General features: G+C 53.5%; 10 protein-coding genes across 10 annotated transcripts; 7 read left to right on the top strand and 3 right to left on the bottom strand.

Moving 5' to 3' along the window:
* Positions 1-920: 920 nt before the first annotated feature.
* Positions 921-2,091, bottom strand: M421DRAFT_2482 (uncharacterized protein; the record flags this gene model as incomplete). The annotated part of the gene is made up of 3 exons (XM_033588577.1): positions 921-1,056; positions 1,167-1,461; positions 1,590-2,091. The coding sequence occupies 3 exons, from the start codon at positions 2,089-2,091 to the stop codon at positions 921-923; spliced, it is 933 nt and encodes a 310-aa protein (XP_033452112.1).
* Positions 2,092-3,061: 970 nt separating this feature from the next.
* M421DRAFT_2481 (uncharacterized protein) lies at positions 3,062-4,493 on the bottom strand (the record flags this gene model as incomplete). Its single annotated transcript, XM_033588576.1, has 2 exons — positions 3,062-3,832; positions 3,882-4,493. The coding sequence occupies 2 exons, from the start codon at positions 4,491-4,493 to the stop codon at positions 3,062-3,064; spliced, it is 1,383 nt and encodes a 460-aa protein (XP_033452111.1).
* A 544-nt stretch (positions 4,494-5,037) lies between these two features.
* M421DRAFT_406185 (uncharacterized protein) lies at positions 5,038-6,064 on the top strand (the record flags this gene model as incomplete). Its single annotated transcript, XM_033590309.1, has 3 exons — positions 5,038-5,288; positions 5,342-5,543; positions 5,589-6,064. 3 exons carry the CDS (start codon positions 5,038-5,040, stop codon positions 6,024-6,026), a joined length of 891 nt encoding a protein of 296 aa, XP_033452110.1. The 3' UTR covers positions 6,027-6,064.
* Positions 6,065-7,658: 1,594 nt separating this feature from the next.
* M421DRAFT_98910 (Diaminopimelate epimerase-like protein) lies at positions 7,659-8,620 on the top strand (the record flags this gene model as incomplete). Its single annotated transcript, XM_033598679.1, has 3 exons — positions 7,659-7,782; positions 7,815-8,077; positions 8,168-8,620. The coding sequence occupies 3 exons, from the start codon at positions 7,659-7,661 to the stop codon at positions 8,618-8,620; spliced, it is 840 nt and encodes a 279-aa protein (XP_033452109.1).
* A 1,147-nt stretch (positions 8,621-9,767) lies between these two features.
* On the top strand, positions 9,768-10,533 carry M421DRAFT_28948 (uncharacterized protein; the record flags this gene model as incomplete). Its single annotated transcript, XM_033589012.1, has 2 exons — positions 9,768-10,002; positions 10,052-10,533. Coding segments are annotated over 2 exons (717 nt in total), but the record flags the coding sequence as incomplete, so codon positions are not given.
* Positions 10,534-11,324: 791 nt separating this feature from the next.
* Positions 11,325-12,232, top strand: M421DRAFT_322168 (uncharacterized protein). The gene has a single exon (XM_033589305.1). The coding sequence runs from the start codon at positions 11,675-11,677 to the stop codon at positions 12,155-12,157; it is 483 nt and encodes a 160-aa protein (XP_033452107.1). The 5' UTR covers positions 11,325-11,674; the 3' UTR covers positions 12,158-12,232.
* A 75-nt stretch (positions 12,233-12,307) lies between these two features.
* On the bottom strand, positions 12,308-12,549 carry M421DRAFT_2477 (uncharacterized protein; the record flags this gene model as incomplete). Its single annotated transcript, XM_033588574.1, has 2 exons — positions 12,308-12,397; positions 12,448-12,549. 2 exons carry the CDS (start codon positions 12,547-12,549, stop codon positions 12,308-12,310), a joined length of 192 nt encoding a protein of 63 aa, XP_033452106.1.
* A 154-nt stretch (positions 12,550-12,703) lies between these two features.
* Positions 12,704-15,525, top strand: M421DRAFT_417597 (AP-1 complex subunit beta-1). The gene is made up of 6 exons (XM_033591527.1): positions 12,704-12,983; positions 13,038-13,058; positions 13,113-13,244; positions 13,292-13,929; positions 13,979-14,547; positions 14,598-15,525. Exons 1-6 carry the CDS (start codon positions 12,904-12,906, stop codon positions 15,393-15,395), a joined length of 2,238 nt encoding a protein of 745 aa, XP_033452105.1. The 5' UTR covers positions 12,704-12,903; the 3' UTR covers positions 15,396-15,525.
* Positions 15,526-15,573: 48 nt separating this feature from the next.
* M421DRAFT_322112 (VID27-domain-containing protein) lies at positions 15,574-18,427 on the top strand. Its single transcript, XM_033589304.1, has 3 exons — positions 15,574-15,784; positions 15,856-17,420; positions 17,472-18,427. The coding sequence occupies exons 1-3, from the start codon at positions 15,766-15,768 to the stop codon at positions 18,300-18,302; spliced, it is 2,415 nt and encodes an 804-aa protein (XP_033452104.1). The 5' UTR covers positions 15,574-15,765; the 3' UTR covers positions 18,303-18,427.
* Positions 18,428-18,818: 391 nt separating this feature from the next.
* On the top strand, positions 18,819-19,234 carry M421DRAFT_322095 (uncharacterized protein). Its single transcript, XM_033589303.1, has one exon. The coding sequence runs from the start codon at positions 18,912-18,914 to the stop codon at positions 19,131-19,133; it is 222 nt and encodes a 73-aa protein (XP_033452103.1). The 5' UTR covers positions 18,819-18,911; the 3' UTR covers positions 19,134-19,234.
* The last annotated feature ends 309 nt before the right edge of the window (positions 19,235-19,543 follow it).

Below are 19,543 nucleotides of genomic sequence, written 5' to 3'. Positions count from 1 at the left end.
TCGAAGATCAAACGCGCAAATCCTGGGAAGGTGCGACCATCACTAGCCTTAGGATGCAGTCTTCCGTAGCGACCATGCTAAGCCTCAATGTCGAACTTTGTGATGCTGACACCGAGTCACTTCGAGCCCTGAGGCGACGATGTCCGCTGCGCATGCATGCACGCTTCCTGCAAGTCATCCCGAAGTGGGCCTCCAAATGGCGTTTGAAGATCTGGACACTTTGATTGCAGGGAGTCGCCATATATCAGTCCCGTTCTAGCAATACTGCCAGTCCCTCCCCCTCACGCCGGCTGTCATCGAGCTTTGAGCTACATGACGCGGTGCACACACTACCGCTGAAGCGGCTCTTCCCAAAGATGAGCGGATTTTCCATTCCGGTCCGCAGACCCAAGCGCAAAGCGAAGTACCTGCGATGTTTCAGTGCGGTAGGTGTGGGGATTTCGAGATTTGCATTGTGCCTAGAGGGCGATGCTCCCAGGGTCCAACCATTCAAAGTTCAGACCTGGCGATCGAACATCAAAAGTTACCAAGCGCTAGTGCAAACAAAGTATACATGACGCGAAATTGTTGGGAACCTTATTGTCTGTCTTGAACCTTGCGAGACATTGCGTTACAAAACGTCTTCAATCGTTCCCATTAGGTTGCTTTTGCTGGTATCTGTGCCAGAGATCGTCTAGTGTTGTGGGGAGTTTCAAGAGCTCGACATGCGATTCGCGGTTCGCTACGGCGGAGAGGCGCGGCAAGCACGTGGTGGGGTGCAGATGTCGGCGAAGCGTGCAGGCGCGGGAATAAGCGTTGGGGGGGAAAGTGTCTTTTCTCCCCGCAGGCTAAGCATGCATGCTGTATGGATGCCTGTTAAGAACTCTCAACAGAGGGTCATCGAGATCGCCTGACTTGCTGTATAGGACACGCAGTCGGCTTCATTTGTGCGCCGTCTTTGTAGTGTCGCTGCTTCTTATCATACTGAGGACGCTCCCCTGGGTCTTCTGCGCAAGCTTGAGTGGCGCAAAGCGTGACTCGGGGAGGCGGCGGCCTGCCTTTATTGACTCGAGGACCCTGCATATGTCAGTAAGCTTTACATTGAATGTGCTCAAGACTGGCCGTGACCGGGAATCCATAGCAGCTTGAGTGGACTGAGAAGAATATACCATTCAACAGTAATATACTTGACAGCTTTGCCACCAGTCCTGGCGACTTCCTTCTGGATTTTGGTGGCAGCTAGGCCACCACCGCAACCCCCGTTCGCATTGACTGTTCCCAGTACAACGTGTGTAACAGTCCTTCGACCTAATGCAATCGAATGATGCGCACCGTGCGCTGACAGCATGTGCTTGAGCCTATGATCAGAGACGAGGGGCGCCGTTGAGCCGTTCAAACAAAAGCATAGGCCGTTGAATAGCTGCTTTGCCTGGGGCGCTGAAGGAGACATAAGGGTGCCATCGTAGGCGTCTGATTCGACATCTTGCGAGCAGTTAGTAGACCGAGCTCAAATGAGGCCAAATGGGTTGTAAATGCATAATTTGAGCTCAAACGCAGCTGCGACCCAAAGCGACCAAAACGATCTTTGGAGGTATATAGTGGAAACTTACCTTGTGCTTCTGACAGATCTTGCTCTACTTGCAAGGGTTTCTCCTCGGAAGGGGTTTTCTTGCCAGCCTTGCTGACACTCCACACGTCCGCTAAGTTCTTCTGGCTGCTTGTCCTAAGGCCGTTTGCGCCCTTCTCCCAGCCTCCGTTTTCCTTTCTGCCTCCTTTGCCAAAGTCTTCACTGCCAGCGCCGACTGTATCTGCGACGCGCATGCCGCCACCGCCAATACCGTCCTTGTATTGCTCGCGCAGCTTCAAGCTCCGTGAAGCGCGCCAGGATATTGAGCCTGACAGACGGTTCTCGGCGTGCTGGTGCCCAGTCGAGCTGCTGTTCCAAGGGCCGAAGAAGGTCCGTCTTGCTGGAGCAGCAGCGGTGGGCGAAGCAAGCATGTCGGGCTTGGTTACGGGTTTCGAAGTGCACACTTGAGCTGAGGAAGGAGGGGCGAAGTGGTGGTCGTCATCGCGCGTCGGTTTCAGACCGTTGTCTGGACCTGGAGTGCTCATTGCTATGGCGGCCGTTGAATATGCCGCATTGATGTCAGTTTACGTTGCATAGTGATGAAGAAGCAAGGTTGTATATGCGTTGCTAGGTCATGATGTTGTTTGCAGATCGTCCAGGTTGTTGCTGCAGTGTAGCGGGGCACTTGTACGTACCTGCATATGTGCCCACCGTAATTTGGTCGAGTAGATGGATCAGTAGCTGGCTAGGAATGTTGGTAGCAGTCTCTGCGCTACTGCATTCGCGATCGTAAGGAGGAGAATCAGCGAAGCGTTGCATTGCTACGTGCTGTGCTTGCGAGTTTGGAAAACATTGAGGTGGTTGCCCTTTTCCGTTTCTGGCGCCAACCCGAATGCCAACACGACGCGTTTTCACGAGGCAGGCTCAGTTCTGCTGCAGTGAATTTCGTAACAGTACGTCTTTAGTAACATTGATTACATTTATCTGTACATGGTGATACATGTGATGCTTTATCTCTCGCGACTCCTTAGCTCGTAAGGGCCGTTGAAAAGCAACTACGCCGAGATGATGCATCCGTATGCTGAAACGCCGCGCGGTAAACGGAAAACAGGCCCGCCCAGTGGTATGAACATAGGAAAGCGCAAACATGAAGATCAATCCTTTTCCGACTTGTGAAAGTCCCCCTTGTGGTAACGCCCCTGGACAGAAGGGAATGCGGCAGTGACCGCGTAGTGCAGAACCGGATCATTGACCCCGGTACGATGATAAGCAAACATGGAAAAAGGAAGACCACGTCTTCTGCTACCCGTTGATACGGTCCAGCATTTGTGGTTCGACGTCTACACCGATGGTATCGCGCGACGATAATCAATACATCCGCTTTTGATGCGTTGCGTCGTGAACAAAAGATGCTTGTCGTAATTCGTGAAGAGACTACGTCTCGCAGCATCTGAAGATGCAGGCAGGTGAGACCTCGCTCAGCGAGAGCATCTCGGAGTCCGAGCTGCGAGCACCTTAGTGCTTACTCACGGAGGCGTTGTACATGGCTCGGGCCCTCTTCATCTGCTCGGAGTCGAAGGCCTCGCTCGCGTCGCTACCTTTCCGGCTAGCGAGTGACAAGGTGCTGCTGTTTCCGAACTTGAGACTAGCGAAGGACCGTACCTTCTTGAGCTTGCTTTCCTTGTGCTCAGCCGCTTGTGCAACACAATCGGAGTCGGTAGGAGAGCTAACGCGAACAATCTCATCGACACTCGGGCGAGGCTTGACTCGCATGCGCCTGAACTCTCGGGTAATTCTCTCCAGCTTGGAAGCTCCCTTGGATGTGGGTGCGTAGCTAGGCATCAGCTCTGCAGCAGACTCATATGCTGAATGGCCCACGCTTGGTTGGCGCTCAGAGCCGAAACTGACGCCAGAGTCTGTCTTCTTGCCTTTCCGCTCCTCAATGTAGGCTTTGAACGATTCTGGCCCTGTGGTAGCGAGACAGTCGTCAATCATGTGCTTGGCTACTCTCAGGTACTTGTCAATGGTCTTCTGAACAACAGGCCAACCAGTCTCCTCGTCAGGCCCTGCGTTGTGAGTAATGATAGGATCAAGTACGCTGGGACCATTCTTCTGGACGGCGTTGGTGTAATCAAAGAATGCATCTCGCTCGTCCTTCAGCGTTTGATGATCCATAACAGGCGAAGGGAGCTTGGATGAACCGTGCATGGGCGGTAACAGAGTATTGAGCATGCCCATGCAATTGAGTTTGTTGAAAGGTTCATTCCTGAGCTCCTCGATCATGACCTGGTCCTTGTTAGTTGACGGTACATATGGCAGGTTGTGGTCTGCTTACCCATCGACGTACGCCGAGGTAAACCTGAGCATAGTAGCTCTCAGCCTTCTTGTTCTTGGCTTCAACATTCCTTACCCATAGAGCGATACCGGGGAAAGTCTCAGCCATTGACTCCATGTCATTCTCGAACGACTCAGGATGGATGTGTAACCTCTCAAACGCTGATACCATCTCTTTACGCCGCCTGTTCTCCAGATCTCTCAGGTAGTCGAGGGCGGTCAAGGCTTGGGGAAAGTCGACTAGACCAAGTTCGGGATGGAAACACCGGCTTACAAAGTTGATGATGAATGTGGGCGGTAACGAGCTTTGCTGCGTAGGCAGCTTGTTGAGGTGAGTCACGAGCTCAGATGTGAAGTTCATGGTTGCCGACTCAGTGCCGTTCCAGGCAAATTGTCCTGTGGTCGGTGATGCGCCGCCGGTACTGTTGCTTGGTGTGTGACCGCGGGACTGGTTCTTGGAAGGATGTTGAGTACGGGGCACACAGTTCAGTGTGTACATGGTTCGGAGAGGAATTTCGTAGCTGCCGGGATATTGCAGTACGTGCTCCAGGATGTAAGACATGGAAGTAGCATTTGTGTCATCTGACCCACTGCGAGAGTGCGTCGAAGACATTTTGGTAGCGGTGATGTGGTGAGTCCGCGCTTGATGTTAGAGCAGAGGATCTGCGCCGTTTTTTTTGGCGAGTTCGTGGAAGTAACGCCGCAACGCTCGGGGCACGTGGGCCGTAGAGAAAGGGATGTTCAGCTTTGGTGAAGCGCGAAACGTGGATAGATGTACAGACGAACGGTCCGTGTGTTTTTGGAACTAGCGTGGGGGAGACGCGTGATGGAGAGAAGATGATGACGGTGCGTCCAGAAAGTTGAAAGTGAAGAGAGTGAAGAATGGAGCTGCGGGAGAATGCAACAGTAATGATCGCAACAAGCTCGAGTCTTAAGGTCCGGGGTGGTGGGCGGAAGTTTGAATATCCAGAGCGGTGATCCTGGTGCTTGCCGTTTGGGTCCGGGGGTGCGAGATGCAGGTGGGGGATGCGGACAAACGAAGGACAAACGCGGTTCAAGCAATGTCTAGCAGTGTTTCGGTAGTGGGGGAAGAGAACGGTGGGTTCGAGAGCAGTTCGAGGTTGGTGTGACGAGTGCTTGGGCGAGCAAGTGCATCAATGGCTGTGGAGGGCTTCGAAGGGTTTTCTTCTGCAGATGCTCTGCGCGCGAACCCCTGCAACGCTTCTTCTGGACCTGTCGGTAGCGCTAACGCGACCATCACGGACATCACAGACGCGCATGAGGCGTTGGCGCTATTGCAGGGTTCACGTCGCGGAGCTGGGAAGACTAAACTAAAATGCCTTTCTGCGCCTTTGGGCAACCCCACCGGAAGGCAGGCCTGCAGCCAGCGTGCCGCACAGTCACGTCAGTGAGTTGAGCGCTCGGCTCCGTGAGTGGGCTGCTCCTTTTCGTGCGCTGCAGCTGCCGCGGTTGGGCAGGTGAAGCTGCAGCTGGCGGGGTGTTCGCAAGCCCACATGTTCCTCGTGGACTCGCCCTGCATCTTGTGGGACGCCCACTCGTCCTGTCAAAACAGCCGTACCATGGGCGACAGCTGAAGAGCCGGCTGGTTCCACAGTCGAGCCAACGTCGCGCGAGAAGGGGTCCTGTCGTTCCGGCGCTGGAGGTACCCAGCGACCTTAGCTCAAACCATGGGCGCGACTGTTTGTAGGGCCCACAGAAGTACCGCGAGCGAGGATTTGGAGCTGCTGCACCATCTCAGGAGCTGCACCAGCAACTGCAAGCTAGAGCTGCACCTTGGGAAAAGCCATGTCGCCCGACCACTAGGAAGCGGCACATGCATCCGCGCGCCCAATCACATAATTCTACGCCGTTGATATGCCACTTCGAGAATCAAAAACTGACCAGGTGGCCCTTGCATTTTCGATGCAGCACGCCAGAACGAACGAAAGGGCAATCGGCCATTCCACAGCGCCCGTGCAGTCCTAGAGAAACTCTAACCTCTGCGATGCCTCAGATTCTGTCCCTTGCGTCCCTTGCGTTGCAAGCATGCCATACACAGCTAGCTGCAAACTTTCATGCTCCCTCTGGCAGCCTCGTTGCAAAGTCATTCGCGGCAGACGGCATCTGTAGCGACATTGAAGGTTGACCGTGCTTCTGTGAGCACGCGCATTGCCGTTAGACGAGGATCTCCTTGCAGGCTGTTGGCCAGCACTGTTGCAACGGTTGAGACGGCAGATTCAGATTGCTCATCTTGTGCAACACAATAACAACACAATAACAACACAATAACAACACAAAACAATACCTAACAACAAAACACAACAACACTCAACATCGCGACTTGGCCATGGCGGTCCGGCTTAAGGCCGCAGCCGTACGGGGAGATTGAACTCATAGCCTCGGCCGATGTCCGTGGTAAGCGATTGAACACCGTGCATGGTCAACATAACGGCTGGATAGCTTGATAATGGCTAGAGTTGCAGCTGGAGACGGGTTGCAATGCATCACAGTCAAGTTTGCACACGTGCGATTGTGCTTTTGCAAAAGCTGTCCTCAAAGGATGCACCATGTCAATTGTGCCACAGGAAGATGCAAAATGCGGCTACGCCGTTGACAAGGGCACCTAACCAACTTGAATGACTGAAATGGGATCCCGCACGTTCCAGCCCTGCTGCGAGAAATTAGAGATCGCAGAACCGACGGAGATGACTTCGCGTGGCCGCACGAACACGAATGCGGGTTGACGGAAGAACGCTCACTGTCTTTGGATGCGAATTGCAGATCGACGCGCTTGAGTGGTGCCTGAGGCTATCGGAGCGCCTTCCGCATTTTCCCAAAGATTGTCGCGTAAACACAAGTTCAACGGCAGTGGCCTCAGAGATTCAGGAGCGGGACGCTCAACCATGGAACGCGATATCCTCCGACTCGTGTGGTATCGAGCCCATCCGAACCGTGTCACAAACAGCCAAGCCCAGAGCCCACCAAACAAACGTCGCGCACCGTAATTCGCCGCAGCCCAACTGCTTCCAAATGAGGCAGCAGGAACCCACGCTGCTGCACCGACTCTCCCAGCGCAGATCACTAACCACTTACTCAAGTCGTCGCCGACTGCGAGGTATGGTGGCACCCTCTAGGTTATCGTCAAGGGTTGTGCTGCTGTCCTGAGCTTGCGTGACGACGTGTTTTCCAGAAAAGGAGTACAGTCTTCAGCTCTGTATTCGACACCTGTGGTTACAACGCCGGACGCCGTACTCTCGCATACACGAACGAGCGTTGGGCTCACCCACAGCCACTGGTGTTACTTAAGACAATAGTTTCAGTGTAGCCACCAGTCTCACCTGAATGAGCGGCCGAATGTTGTAATGGCAAGGTTCGAGAATCACTACTGAGAAGGACTCCGGGGCTCCCTGATCAGAAGCTCCTGGGGCACCTCTTACGACACAAACGCCACCTCGTGCCACAACTAAGATGACGTTTGTCATTATTGACGGCGAGGCCGGTCAATGATCCAAGGTGGGTCGCCTCGGGCAAGATAGGCTGAACGCTATCGCAAGGCCCACGGGGAATCTGGGGTGCAAAATTTAACGTCAGACTCATAGGTACTCAGCACCAAAGACTACTACATCGGGGTCTGCTGTGTAAGCAAGTGGAGTATGACCAGCTCGTTGTTCTACGCTCTACACGCCCCGCAGCTTGATGAGTCATGATCATTGAACAACCTCGAAAAGGTCACATACATAACAGATGGTGACAGCACAGAAAAAATTGAAGCAGCAACATGGCGTCTCCTCTCATGCTTGACTTCACCGCCATCGATGTCTTCAAGGACAAGCCTTACGAAGGCAACCCACTCGCCATCATTCGCATCCCTCATGGCGTCAGCGTGACGCAAGAGCGCAGAAGTAAACAATTGCGCGCGAATTCAATCTTTCAGAGTCGACCTTCCTACACGAAAACGCCTCTGGCGCAGTTGAAGATAAATGGACTGTAGACATCATCATGACTACCAAGGAGCTGCCTTTCACCGGCCACCCCACAGTTGGCACCGCTTACTACGTCCTCTCAAGGATTGCTGAAGAGCACGGCCTCAAGGACGGAGTCGTCGAAGTAGGCTTCCAATTGAAGACTGGTCCTATTGGACTGCGATACGATGTAGCGAAGAAGACGGCGAAGGCAGCCATTCATCACGATGTGCATGTGCACAAGAAATGATGGAGCAGAGATGAGCTCTTCAAGCTACAACCTGGTCTTGCTGCGGCTCATGAGAAGGGTGGGGTCAAGACATAGGTGGACTATCCTATTGTGTCTATCGTCAAAGGCATGACGTTTGTTCTGATTGAGCTGGAGAGCGTGGCGGCGCTGGCGAAGGTGTCGCTGGCAGGACAGAGCATCGAAATCCATGGGCTGGATCAAGGCTGGAACGAAAGTTTCATTGGAAAGTACTTCGATGTGCGGACAGGCAAAAGTGAGAGCGGAGCGACGCAAGTCAGCACGAGGATGATCGATGGACTGCTCGAGGACCCCGCTACAGGTTCGGCGGCGAGTGATCTGGCTGCTTATCTTTCGTTGAACGAGGGCGAGGCCGGCAAGACACTCAAGTATGAGCTAGTGCAGGGTGTTGAGATGGGGCGCAGGAGCGAGATCTTCATCGAGGTCGTTATGGCGAAGGACAGTGGTATCCAGATGGTGTACCTTGAAGGTGGTGCTGTAAAAGACATGGAAGATAGGTTGACCGTTTGAATTTAGGACCGACTCTGACAAATTTACGCTTCGAAAGTGATCCGATGATGTCGGCTTGAGGTCTCCCGTTCGTATTTTGTAAGCGATATGAGAGGGGCTGGAGGTCACTATTAAGGCAGCGAGTGCGATATGGAACGTTCTCAAGTTGCTCGAGGCTAACCCGGCCTGTCATCCGTCACAACCGTCTAGCCGTTTGAACAGCTTTGACACATGGTTGAGCAGGAGAGCTTTGATCAACTGCGGGCTTGAGACAGGAACGACAGCCACCGCCGGTGGAACAGTATCCACAAGATCTGTGGAACTCCTTGATTAGGCATCGGGATCGTCTGCACCATTTCCTGCCGTGGATTCGGTTGCTGCCGAGTGCATCGCAAGGCATCACAAAGGTTCAAAGGATCTATCCTCGCAATCGATGTTTTTGTAAGAATGTGGAGGGTGCGACGTTTAGGGTGGGCGGCACAGGGTTCAACGGACCAATGGCGCGCCGGCGCAAACTGATCTCCAACACTGCATGCCTGAGCTTCTTCGAACCTCATACACGACCTGTCTCCAGCACCACTTCTTCATGCCTCACATACTGCCAACCTGATGAGGTTTCTGCGACGGCCTCAGTCAAGCAAGTGGCGCCTGCTGAGGCTGGGCGCTCTGTGCGTTATCCTCAGGCAGGCTTGAATGGCAGGTCCTGACACATGTCGGCCTTCAAGCATGGTTTCGTGCCCCAGGATCCATCACCGACCTTGCCGGGTTACACATCGTCATGTTCGGTCGCCAAGCACATAAGAGTAATGCCTTGGCCGCTCAGGTTATTTGGTCTCACTCCATCTTCAGTCGCTGGTTCATTCACATCTGAGGATTGTCCGCTGAGGGTTACGTTCCTTTCTTCCTTTCCTCTAATTTTCAGATTACGTTGACCGTGTCTGCGTCTTCTCTAATCTACCGCTAGTCGGCAGCCACTCTTTTGTAAACCTTACTTTCTAGTCACGCCCGGATTCTTTTCGCTCCCACAACTCTGATCTCCATCATCATGAGGGTCTCAACGCTCTTCCCAATTCTGCTTGCGGCCGGTGTCGCCAATGCTCAGTTTGGAGGTGGGGGACGCGGCGGTCAAGGCCAGGGTGGTCAAGGTCAAGGAGGCCAGGGCCAGCAAGCCCAGCAGAACAACGGCCAGAATGCACAGAACAACAATGGTGGCGGTGCCGCCGCCGCCTTGGCTTTGAACCCGGCCAACGTCCAGTCGGGAAGTGCGGCCACAGGTCAAGAGGCAGGTGCAGAGGCGGGCCAGGCTGCTTCTGCTACCGATCCCGCCAACTTCATCAACTTCTGTACCGGCAAGACACTCACCAACGGTCTTCAGACCAAAACTGGATCGTGTAACGGTATCCGTAAGTTACGTCCTTCAATCGAGCAGATGCAAATACTAACCTAACACAGCTATGGGAGACATTCCCGCCTCAACCGCCATGGTCTCCTCTGTCTTCACCAGCCCCAAGAACGGCGACGTTGTAGCCCCGAACACTGCGATGACTTTTTCGGTCCAGATCGCCAACCTGCAAGCTGGAACGTTCACCAACCCCAGCAACACTTACTACTCTGCCCCTCAAGCTCTTCAGGGCGGTAAGATCGTCGGTCACACCCACATCACGGTGCAAGACCTTGGCGGCAGCGCCAACCCCACCCAGCCTCTCGACGCCCAAAAGTTTGCTTTCTTCAAGGGTGTCAACGACGATGGCAACGGCAACGGACTCCTGAGCGCAAATCTCGCTGCTGGTCTTCCTGAAGGCTTCTACCGTGTCTGCTGCATGACCGCGGCCGCTAACCATCAGCCTGTAATCATGCCTGTCGCTCAGCGTGGCGCCCAGGACGACTGCGTTCGCTTCCAGGTCGCTGCCAACGGCGGCGGTGGTGGCAACAACCAAGCCCAAAACGGTCAGCAAGCTCAGCAGGGCCAGCAAGCCCAACAGGGCCAGCAAGCTCAGCAAGGCCAGCAAGCCCAACAGGGCCAGCAAGCCCAACAGGGCCAGCAAGCCCAACAGGGCCAGCAAGCCCAACAGGGCCAGCAAGCTCAGCAAGGCCAGCAAGCTCAGCAAGGCCAGCAAGCTCAGCAAGGCCAGCAAGCTCAGCAGGGCCAGCCAGGACAAGGCGGGCGAGGCGGCGGCGGCGGTCGCGGCGGTCGCGGCCGCTTCGGACGCCCCAAATTCGCCGCCCGCGACTTCATTGCCTAAGGCGAACATATCTGACACCGAAGCCGCAGAGTGTCTAGTGGTGGAACGTGGTAATAGTACTTCTTGCCAAGACCAGACAGCTGCTCTCGCCCTCGGGAAGGAATCGAGAGACACAGCTAGTCCTGACGGCATCTTCTCTTTGCATGCATTACGATACCTATCTCTGTAACCATATGATCAATTCCAAATTTGCGCTCCAGTCCATCCGGCTTCATCAAATCCAGCATGTCGAGAATATTCGCACACATGCGGTATCAGCCCTGCCTCAGGCTCCGCCAGCATTTCCACGCAGTGCTTGGTCGGACTTGGTGTGCCTAGCGCAGTCTTGGTGCTCTGAGGCATTCATGCGGCCAGGCATGTCTCAGGAACGTAGATCAGGCGTTAAGGATGCCATCGCATGGCGAGTCTAGCCTCGGCAGGCGCCGTGTGCATCATGCACCGTCAGGTAGTCGATTCTGCGGAAATTTGAATGCGAACTTATGCTTGTGGATTTCGCAGGTACACCGCTGTTTGTTGCGCTTTGCTGCGCGCGGCGACTGCGTGGTGCTAGACCGGGCGGGCACGGACGCTGGTGTGGGTTCACAACATTGAGTCCGTCGAGTCCGTCAACTGATGTATAGACTATGAATAGGTTCAAGTTCGCGAGATAAAGCGATAACTCTGAACGATGTTTTGTTGACGTGCGATGCTCAATGCGAGACTGTGCCACTAGTGAGGCAATCCTTCGGCAATGAGTCAGATGTGACTGGTGATCGTATGCCGGGCATAAGACCGCGCGCCGTTACATTCTGCATTGTTCAAGGCTCGCACTTCGCAAGAGTCCGCCACTTTGATGATCGAGCCGCCGAACCCAACCCAGGATGCTGTCAAAACCGTGAAAATCACACCGGCACGGCCAGCTGAGATATGGCTACAAACCCTGGAGTACGTCGACCATCAGCACCTATGGCTGTCTGTCCGCAATGTCTGTCGCACGCACAAAGACTGCGTTGAGCGCCTCTTTACCTCCAAACATCTGGCCAACTTATCTATCGCACTCTCTCTTCCACGACGCGACCCAGCAACGGTCGTTAAGGATCGGTACACCCAGAAATTCATGGAAGAGCTGAAAGTGAACGGCACTCTGCCAAAGGAGCGGTTGGGAGAGGCGCCCGCCTACCTCAACATGAGCACGTACTCATTCACAGGCATAAAGATTCACATACCGGTCCGGGTAGATTGGGATGAAGCGCGGAAGATATGGACCTGGGATGTTGAATGGCGGAATGTACTAGGTGACTTCTATGATGCGAAAGAAAAGCGTAAAGCAAGGTGACGCAAACCCTGCAGTTCCGGTAGAGTGTGGTCGAAGGCAGCATAGATCTCAGAGAAAGAGGGCTTGAAACCATGATCATGCGCCTGGCGCATTGGGAGCCTGAGTCGACTTAGAGCAGACGACAGACACAGCAGGCTTTGGTGTTGTAATTCATCCATGAGCAGTCTTGCTGATCATCATGCGCTGAGCGACGAGACTGAATCCAGCGATTGACGACATGAATATAACCAGATTGTAGAACTGCTTCGTCAGTACGTGTGATACACCAGATTAGGATTGGGTGAGCATACAGCGTTTCTGGAGTACTCGCTCTCTTCTGCGTCAGTGCGTGCCTCGACAAACAGACGGCGGAGATTCGGTAGGTTAGACGGCTTTGTGGAGTCAGTTGTCATGTCGAGGATGTGTAAAACAATGAACACCGACCATGTTAAAGCTCAATTTGTGTGGTGTGAGCGGCCAGGGATGAGGTTAAGGTTTGAGCTAGAATGACGCACAGACCACGACACATTGTCAACGAGGAAGCCGAACCCAGGCCTCCGTTCAAGTTGAACATCGCCGACAATCCCCCACTTCCACATCTTTCCGAAGCCCGAGACGCCTTTCCCCCGAGACCGACTAAGCCACTGCAACACTCGAACGTATTGCGCCGCGACCGATTTAAACTCCGCGGTCCCTACAGCCCCAAGACAACGGAATCGGTGTATGAGGGGTCCCAGCACAGGAGTGAGCCTTACGACTGAAGCATAATGAGTGCGGTCAACAGAATAAGAGCCGTAATTGCGCCCCCACGGAAGGGAGAGACATTCGAGCTAAGAGCCGGTCTGGTGTATGCTAAACCCCAAGAAACGGCATAGCTGTTCACAACTGACGCCCGCCACAGCTCCCAATATGCATACGAACGGTAAACGAGCCCGCAAGAGCCACTCGCAGTGCCGAAAAACTGAGGTTCAAACAGGAAAGAAGCGATCCAGAAGACCATCATGTCCATGACATTGGGCAAGGATGTGTCTTCCCTGTTTCCTGATGTGCTGAAGAACATCGCAACAGCGGATCTGGACCAGAAGAAGCTGGTATACCTATACCTCATGTAGGCGCTAGATCTGGAACATGGGAACACATCTAAAGTTTGGACAGGAACTACGCCAAGTCGCATCCGGACCTTTGCATCCTAGCCGTCAATACCTTCGTGCAAGATTCTGAAGACCCCAACCCTCTCGTACGAGCGCTTGCGATACGGACAATGGGCTGCATTCGAGTAGACAAGATGGTGGATTACATGGAGGAGCCGCTAAGAAAGACGCTGAGGGACGAGTCGCCATATGTACGGAAGACGGCCGCTCTCTGCGTGGCCAAGCTTTTCGACCTCTCGCCCTTGATGTGCTTGGAGAACGGCTTCCTGGAGCAACTACAGGAGCTTGTTGGCGACCCCAATCCTATGGTGGTGGCCAACTCGGTGACTGCATTGGTGGAAATCATGGAAACATCGCCAGAAACAAAAGCGCTGGTCATCACCCCGCAGACACTGAAAAAGATGCTGTTGGCGCTGAACGAGTGTACAGAATGGGGGCGAGTAACGCTCTTGACAACCCTAGCAGACTACAAGGCCGCGGATATTAAGGAGGCAGAGCACATTTGCGAGCGAGTCGTGCCTCAGTTCCAGCATGTTAACCCGAGTGTTGTTCTCGCTGCGGTCAAGGTAGTCTTCCTGCATATGGCGCACATCTCGCCTGAGCTCCTCAAATCATACTCAAAGAAGATGGCGCCCCCTCTAGGTAAGCATTGCTTCTCACTGGTAAATCTAAGGTCGCTGATCTGTGGCAGTCACACTGGTATCTTCCGCATACGAAGTGCAGTATGTCGCGCTGCGAAACATTGACCTTTTATTGCAGAAACAGCCAGACATTCTCAGCAAGGAAATGCGCGTGTTCTTCTGCAAGTACAATGACCCCAACTACCTCAAGATGCAAAAACTTGAGATCATGGTGCGGATCTCGAACGACAAGAATGTGGACCAGCTACTTGCGGAGTTGAAGGAGTATGCACTCGAAGTCGACATGGACTTTGTTCGCAGAGCAGTAAAGGCCATTGGCCAGGTTGCTATCAAGATCGAAAGCGCCAGCGAGAAGTGTGTCAACACACTGCTGGATCTCATCAATACGAAGGTCAACTACGTTGTTCAAGAGTCAATCGTCGTCATCAAAGATATCTTCCGAAAGTACCCCGGCTACGAAGGAATTATCCCCACCCTGTGTCAGTGCATCGACGAGCTGGATGAGCCCAACGCAAGAGCTGCGCTGATATGGATTGTCGGCGAGTATGCCGAGAAGATCGACAACGCTGGAGAGATCTTGACAAGCTTTGTGGATGCATTCGCGGAAGAGTTCACTCAGGTAAGCTCGACGACATGCTGAACTGTAGATTTTGTACTGACAAAGACTAGACTCAACTGCAAATTCTTACCGCTGTCGTCAAGCTTTTTCTCAAGAAGCCCGACCAGGCGCAGGGTCTTGTACAAAAGGTCTTGCAGGCTGCGACGGCCGAAAATGACAATCCCGACATCAGAGATCGCGCCTATGTCTACTGGCGATTACTCTCAAGCGATCCACAGATCGCGAAGGACATCGTACTGTCGGACAAACCACCAATCACCACAACAATTCGCTCACTCCCACCTCAACTACTCGACAGTCTGCTCAAAGAGCTGTCGACATTGGCTTCTGTGTACCACAAGCCACCGGAGGCTTTTCTCGGCCAAGGCCGTTTCGGTGCCGAAGCTATGCAGCGTGCAGCTATCGAGGAGCAGGAAGAAGATGCAAGGCAGAACCCGATCGCTGCCGCAGCAGTCGCCGCAGCAGTCAGTGGACAGTCAGCGCCCCAATCGAACATGGAGAACTTGCTGGATATCGACTTCGACGGCTCTGCTCCGGCTTCATTACAGAAAGAGCCGTCGCAAGGACAGTCAGGCCTCGAAGGTCTTGCAGGTACACCACAGCGTGTCGTGTCTCCCGCGGTGGGCGGCGCCCCTCAACCACAGTCCAACATGGACGATCTCCTGGGCCTGTTCGGAGACGGCGGAAGCGGTGGGCCACCTGCAGCACCTGCACAGATGAGTAATGACGACATCATGAATGGGTTTGCAAGTATGAGCGTGGGAACACACCAGCCGCCGCCTCCACAACATCAAATGGGGAGTGAGGTGAGCAAAAAGACGAATCAGGATCTATTGGACTTGTTCTAGCCTCTAGGCAAGATGTATAGGAAGCGTCGGAGTTGTCTTAGCGAACAGTATATGCCGGGTGAATCAGGCGGCCGCACGCGCGAAAACCTGTATGATGCAATACGAATAGAAAGATATGATGAACTCAATTTGGTTCTGTCGTTGAGACACCGTTGCCTGTTACCTGCAGCCTGGAGTGGCGCTCCCGCCTCCTAGTGCGTTTGTTTGCTTGGCGTTGGTACCCTGTTTCTTGCGCTACTAGCATCATGGCAATGACTTACAAGTTCAAGCTTCACCTTGGATGAGCACTCACGTGTGAGGTGGCTTTATGCTTAAGTATTGGCCAAGCTCTCTTTGACACGATCGTATCCGTTCCTTAGCACTTCCCGCCATGTTTATGCTCCGCAACCGTATGTTTGTTTGCCCTTGCGCATACCCCTCCCCCGCTGTCGTCACTCTGGAAACTGACATCCGTGTTTAGTGAGCAAATTTGTCTTTGGCGACAGTTCTAAGGAAACCATCGTCGAAATCTCGCAGGGCCAACTTTACCTCGTTCGACCACGATCCGTCAAGGGCTACTCTGAGCTCATTTTCAAGGACGCCGCAGCCACCATCCGTCGCACAGGGCAGGAGTTCCAGTACCAGCTTGTTGTCCAGCGCGCATACGAGGAAGGCGAGGAGGACTTACTTGCAGAAGAAGGCGGTGACGAAGCAACTCTTGACGCTCTTGCAGGCGACAAGGACGAGAAGACATTCCTGCTTGACGAAGGACTTCAGTTCCGCGACGACGTACGCACCACCGGCGAGAAGATCTTCGCTTGGCGCGATCTCAGCGGCGACGTCGACGATCTTTGGGAGTTTGTTTGCGACCCTTCTGTCAAGCCTGAGACTGCTGCTCTATTCGAGCGCGTTGCCCTACAGTGCCAGTACGAACGCAAGTTCAGACGCAGCCACGAGCACGCAACCGAAGAGGACCTCGAGGCCCTAGCATACTACGAAGAGCCCATTCCAGACGCCAGCCCGGTCGCAAGCCCTACCAGCAAAGCTCTCGAAGCGCCCCCGACGGCCGAAGAGCTGTTCCCGAACACTACAAAAGAAGTCATGGCTAGGAAGGCGGAAAGCAAGCCGGCGGTGCCGAAGCCAACAGATGAGGAAGCAACTGCAGCACCGGAATCTGCCGCGCAACCCAGGGCTTTGGACTTGCTGGCAGAGGAGAACGCTGAACTTCACCTGTTCGACTTCCCTACTGGTACATTCAAGCTTCAGGACGCGAATGTGACAGCCACCGTCACCGAGATTGGCGATTGGCAATACTGGCTGCACATCGTTGGTGATGAGCGTGAGTGGCTGGGTCAGCCGATTGTGGACGACATCAATCCTGTTTTCAACTACGAGTTCAAATCGTTCATCTTCAACCACTACCTCGAAGACGGGTCAGCTTACTCTTGGCTGTTGAGGTTCAAGGGCCAAGAGCAGCTGGAGAGCATTCAGAACGGTGTCATGCAAGCGCTGTGGGAGCACTTGAACCAGGTCAAGTGGCAGAAGGCAAAGGACACAGATCGAGAATACGTCCTCGAAGCATTTCAAGACATGACAATGGACGATGCTCCTGAAGAAGATAGGGAAGATGAAGAGGAAGAAGAGGAGTTTGAGGACGCCAACGACCAGCGCAGCGAACACTACGATTCGGACGAGTCTGAAGACGACACTGAAACGGCCCCCAAGGATGGCGACGAGAACTCGCAATTGGCCGTTGGCTACAAGCACGACCGCTCGTTCGTTGTTCGCGGCAACAAAATCGGTGTTTTCAAGCACACTGCGGACAACCAACTGCAGTTCTCGACTACCATTTCTAACGTCATGACACCCAAGGGCAAGGCTTTTAGCCCCAACAAGGTCATGCTGCACCAGCAGGATCAGGATATGATCTTGCAGAACCTCGACAACCCCAACTCGTTGTACCGCATGGACTTGGAAACCGGCAAGGTTGTCGATGAGTGGAAGGTCCACGATGACATTCCAGTCAAGGTTTTCGCCCCGGAGAGCGTAAGTTTCTAAAACGCCAGCCTTTGCAAGTTCCAATTAACTCCATTGTAGAAATTCGCACAAATGAGCGGAGAGCAGACTTTCTTGGGTCTCTCTGGCAATGCACTCTACCGTGTAGATCCTCGTCTGAACGGCAACAAGCTTGTTGATGATCAGCTCAAGCAGTACGTTACCAAAAACGCTTTTTCTGCTGCTGCAACCACCGAGAAGGGTCACATCGCTGTCGCGTCCGAGAAAGGAGACATTCGCCTGTTCGACCGCCTCGGCATCAACGCGAAGACACTCATTCCTGCCCTTGGTGACCCCATCATTGGCATGGACGTGTCTGCCGACGGTCGATGGGTGCTTGCCACTACACGAACCTACCTTCTTCTCATTGATGCGTTGCAGAAGGGTGGCAAGAATGACGGCAAGCTTGGTTTCGAGAAGTCGTTCGCGAAGGACGACAAGCCACAGCCTCGCCGTCTTGCCTTGACCCCTGCTCACGTCGCACAGTTCCAGCACGAAACCAAGGCACCGATCTCGTTTACCACAGCGCGATTCAACACTGGTCTTGACGATAAGGAGACTACCATCATCACTGCCACTGGTCCTTTCATCGTCACATGGAGCATGAAGAAAGTTCTTGCAGGGCGCAGGGATCCATACAACATTAAGCGTTACGCTGAAGAGGTCAAGGCCGATAACTTCAAGTTCGGCTCTGACAAGAATCTCATCGTCGCTCTGCCCAATGAGGTCGACATGGTGGCTCGTCGGGCGTTGCAGAAGCCTACCCGTGAGAGTATTGCTTTCCCTTCGCGCGTTGGTCAGCTGTCCACCCCTAGAAAGGCTGGTCGCGGCAGCTACCTGGGCCGCAACAATATCGTGAACAGCCCTTACTAGGCCAGCAATCGTTCGCTGTGGGATGAGACAGACCTAATGCTAGTGATTTTGAGCGATTTTCCGGCGGTGATTTGACTTTCACAGTAGTGTAGTTCCACCAGGAGGCGTGGGCGATGCGTTTCCTACTTACACATGATTCCCCTAGATCGTCGAAACGAATGATGACTATGCTTTTGAAGAGGCTACCTTCTGTTTGCTCTTTGATCAAAGTTGTTGTGCAAGCGCAGTGTCGCGGCACTAACGAACAAGTCAGATCCTTTTCACCACACCAAGATTAGCGACTACATTGTGTCTCTTCGAGGAGGACTGAGATAACATCGTCAACTGTTCACATATAGCCCCCATTTCTTCGCCATGCAAGAACGCCACCCGTTCAAAGCTACACCAGCTATGTCCAACACTCCAACTGAGCCTGACCAGCATAAGGCCACGTGTTCTTGCCCTCCTGTGTCAGACTTGGAAGCTGAATCGTAAGGTTGATAAGAAGATGAAAGACCGCTTTATACCTCGTGAAGAAGCGGACAGAATCAAGCCTATCTTCGTAGACCATGAATACTATTACGGAAAAGAAAAGAACTAAAAAGATTACAACTTTCTACCCAGAAAACGATGAGACGTTCTCGCAGGAGGTGTACGCATGGCGTCATGATCCCAGTCCAATGCCTCAGTGAATGTCTTGGGTCTCTGTCCGTGCACTATGCTTGTGGACTTTCACTAATTACCTCGCGCCCTCCGTCCCTGTCTCAACCCATGGTACTGCTGTGGGTATACAGTGTCGCATCCAGACACCCCAAACCCCCTTCCCACTACCAACCGCCCCACCCGTTTTGATCAACATGGTCCCTCTCAAGGAAGAAAAGCATCGCAGAATCCCGCGTGGTTAAACAACGGTCCACATCGTAGCTCTTTTGTATCTTGCGTACAAGTCGAACCGCAAAGTTAATGAGAAGGTTGGGAAGCTAAGAGGTCTTAAGCTGAAGGTGTGAGGGGACGAGGAGAGAATGATGCTGCTGGGGAAAGAGGAGCGATGAGATGGATGGAAAGGGGCGAGAGGATCTGAAGTGGAATTTGTACTTGGTATTCCGGACCGTAGACAGGAGTTTCCGCCAAGTGGTGAAGAGGAAATGGAGGACTTGGGCCTTCATGTCCTGGTTCATCCGATCTGGAAGCAATGAACGAGTTGTAAGAGAGGAACACAGACGCAAAATCTTAAGGGTGCGATTGAGGTGCAATCTGAACGG

Source organism: Didymella exigua (genome assembly GCF_010094145.1).
Source record: "Didymella exigua CBS 183.55 unplaced genomic scaffold M421scaffold_5, whole genome shotgun sequence".
In the NCBI taxonomy this organism is placed as follows: domain Eukaryota; kingdom Fungi; phylum Ascomycota; class Dothideomycetes; order Pleosporales; family Didymellaceae; genus Didymella; species Didymella exigua.
This window is presented reverse-complemented; position numbering and strand designations above follow the sequence as displayed.

Coding starts and splice junctions, on each gene's coding strand:
- M421DRAFT_322168 (XM_033589305.1), top strand. CDS start 11,675: ATGATCGAGCCGCCGAACCCAACCCAGGATGCTGTCAAAACCGTGAAA.
- M421DRAFT_417597 (XM_033591527.1), top strand. CDS start 12,904: ATGAGTGCGGTCAACAGAATAAGAGCCGTAATTGCGCCCCCACGGAAG. Junction 13,245..13,291: donor CTGGTATACCTATACCTCAT/GTAGGCGCTAGA, acceptor AAGTTTGGACAG/GAACTACGCCAAGTCGCATC. Junction 14,548..14,597: donor TCGCGGAAGAGTTCACTCAG/GTAAGCTCGACG, acceptor GACAAAGACTAG/ACTCAACTGCAAATTCTTAC.
- M421DRAFT_322112 (XM_033589304.1), top strand. Junction 17,421..17,471: donor AGGTTTTCGCCCCGGAGAGC/GTAAGTTTCTAA, acceptor ACTCCATTGTAG/AAATTCGCACAAATGAGCGG.
- M421DRAFT_322095 (XM_033589303.1), top strand. CDS start 18,912: ATGAGACGTTCTCGCAGGAGGTGTACGCATGGCGTCATGATCCCAGTC.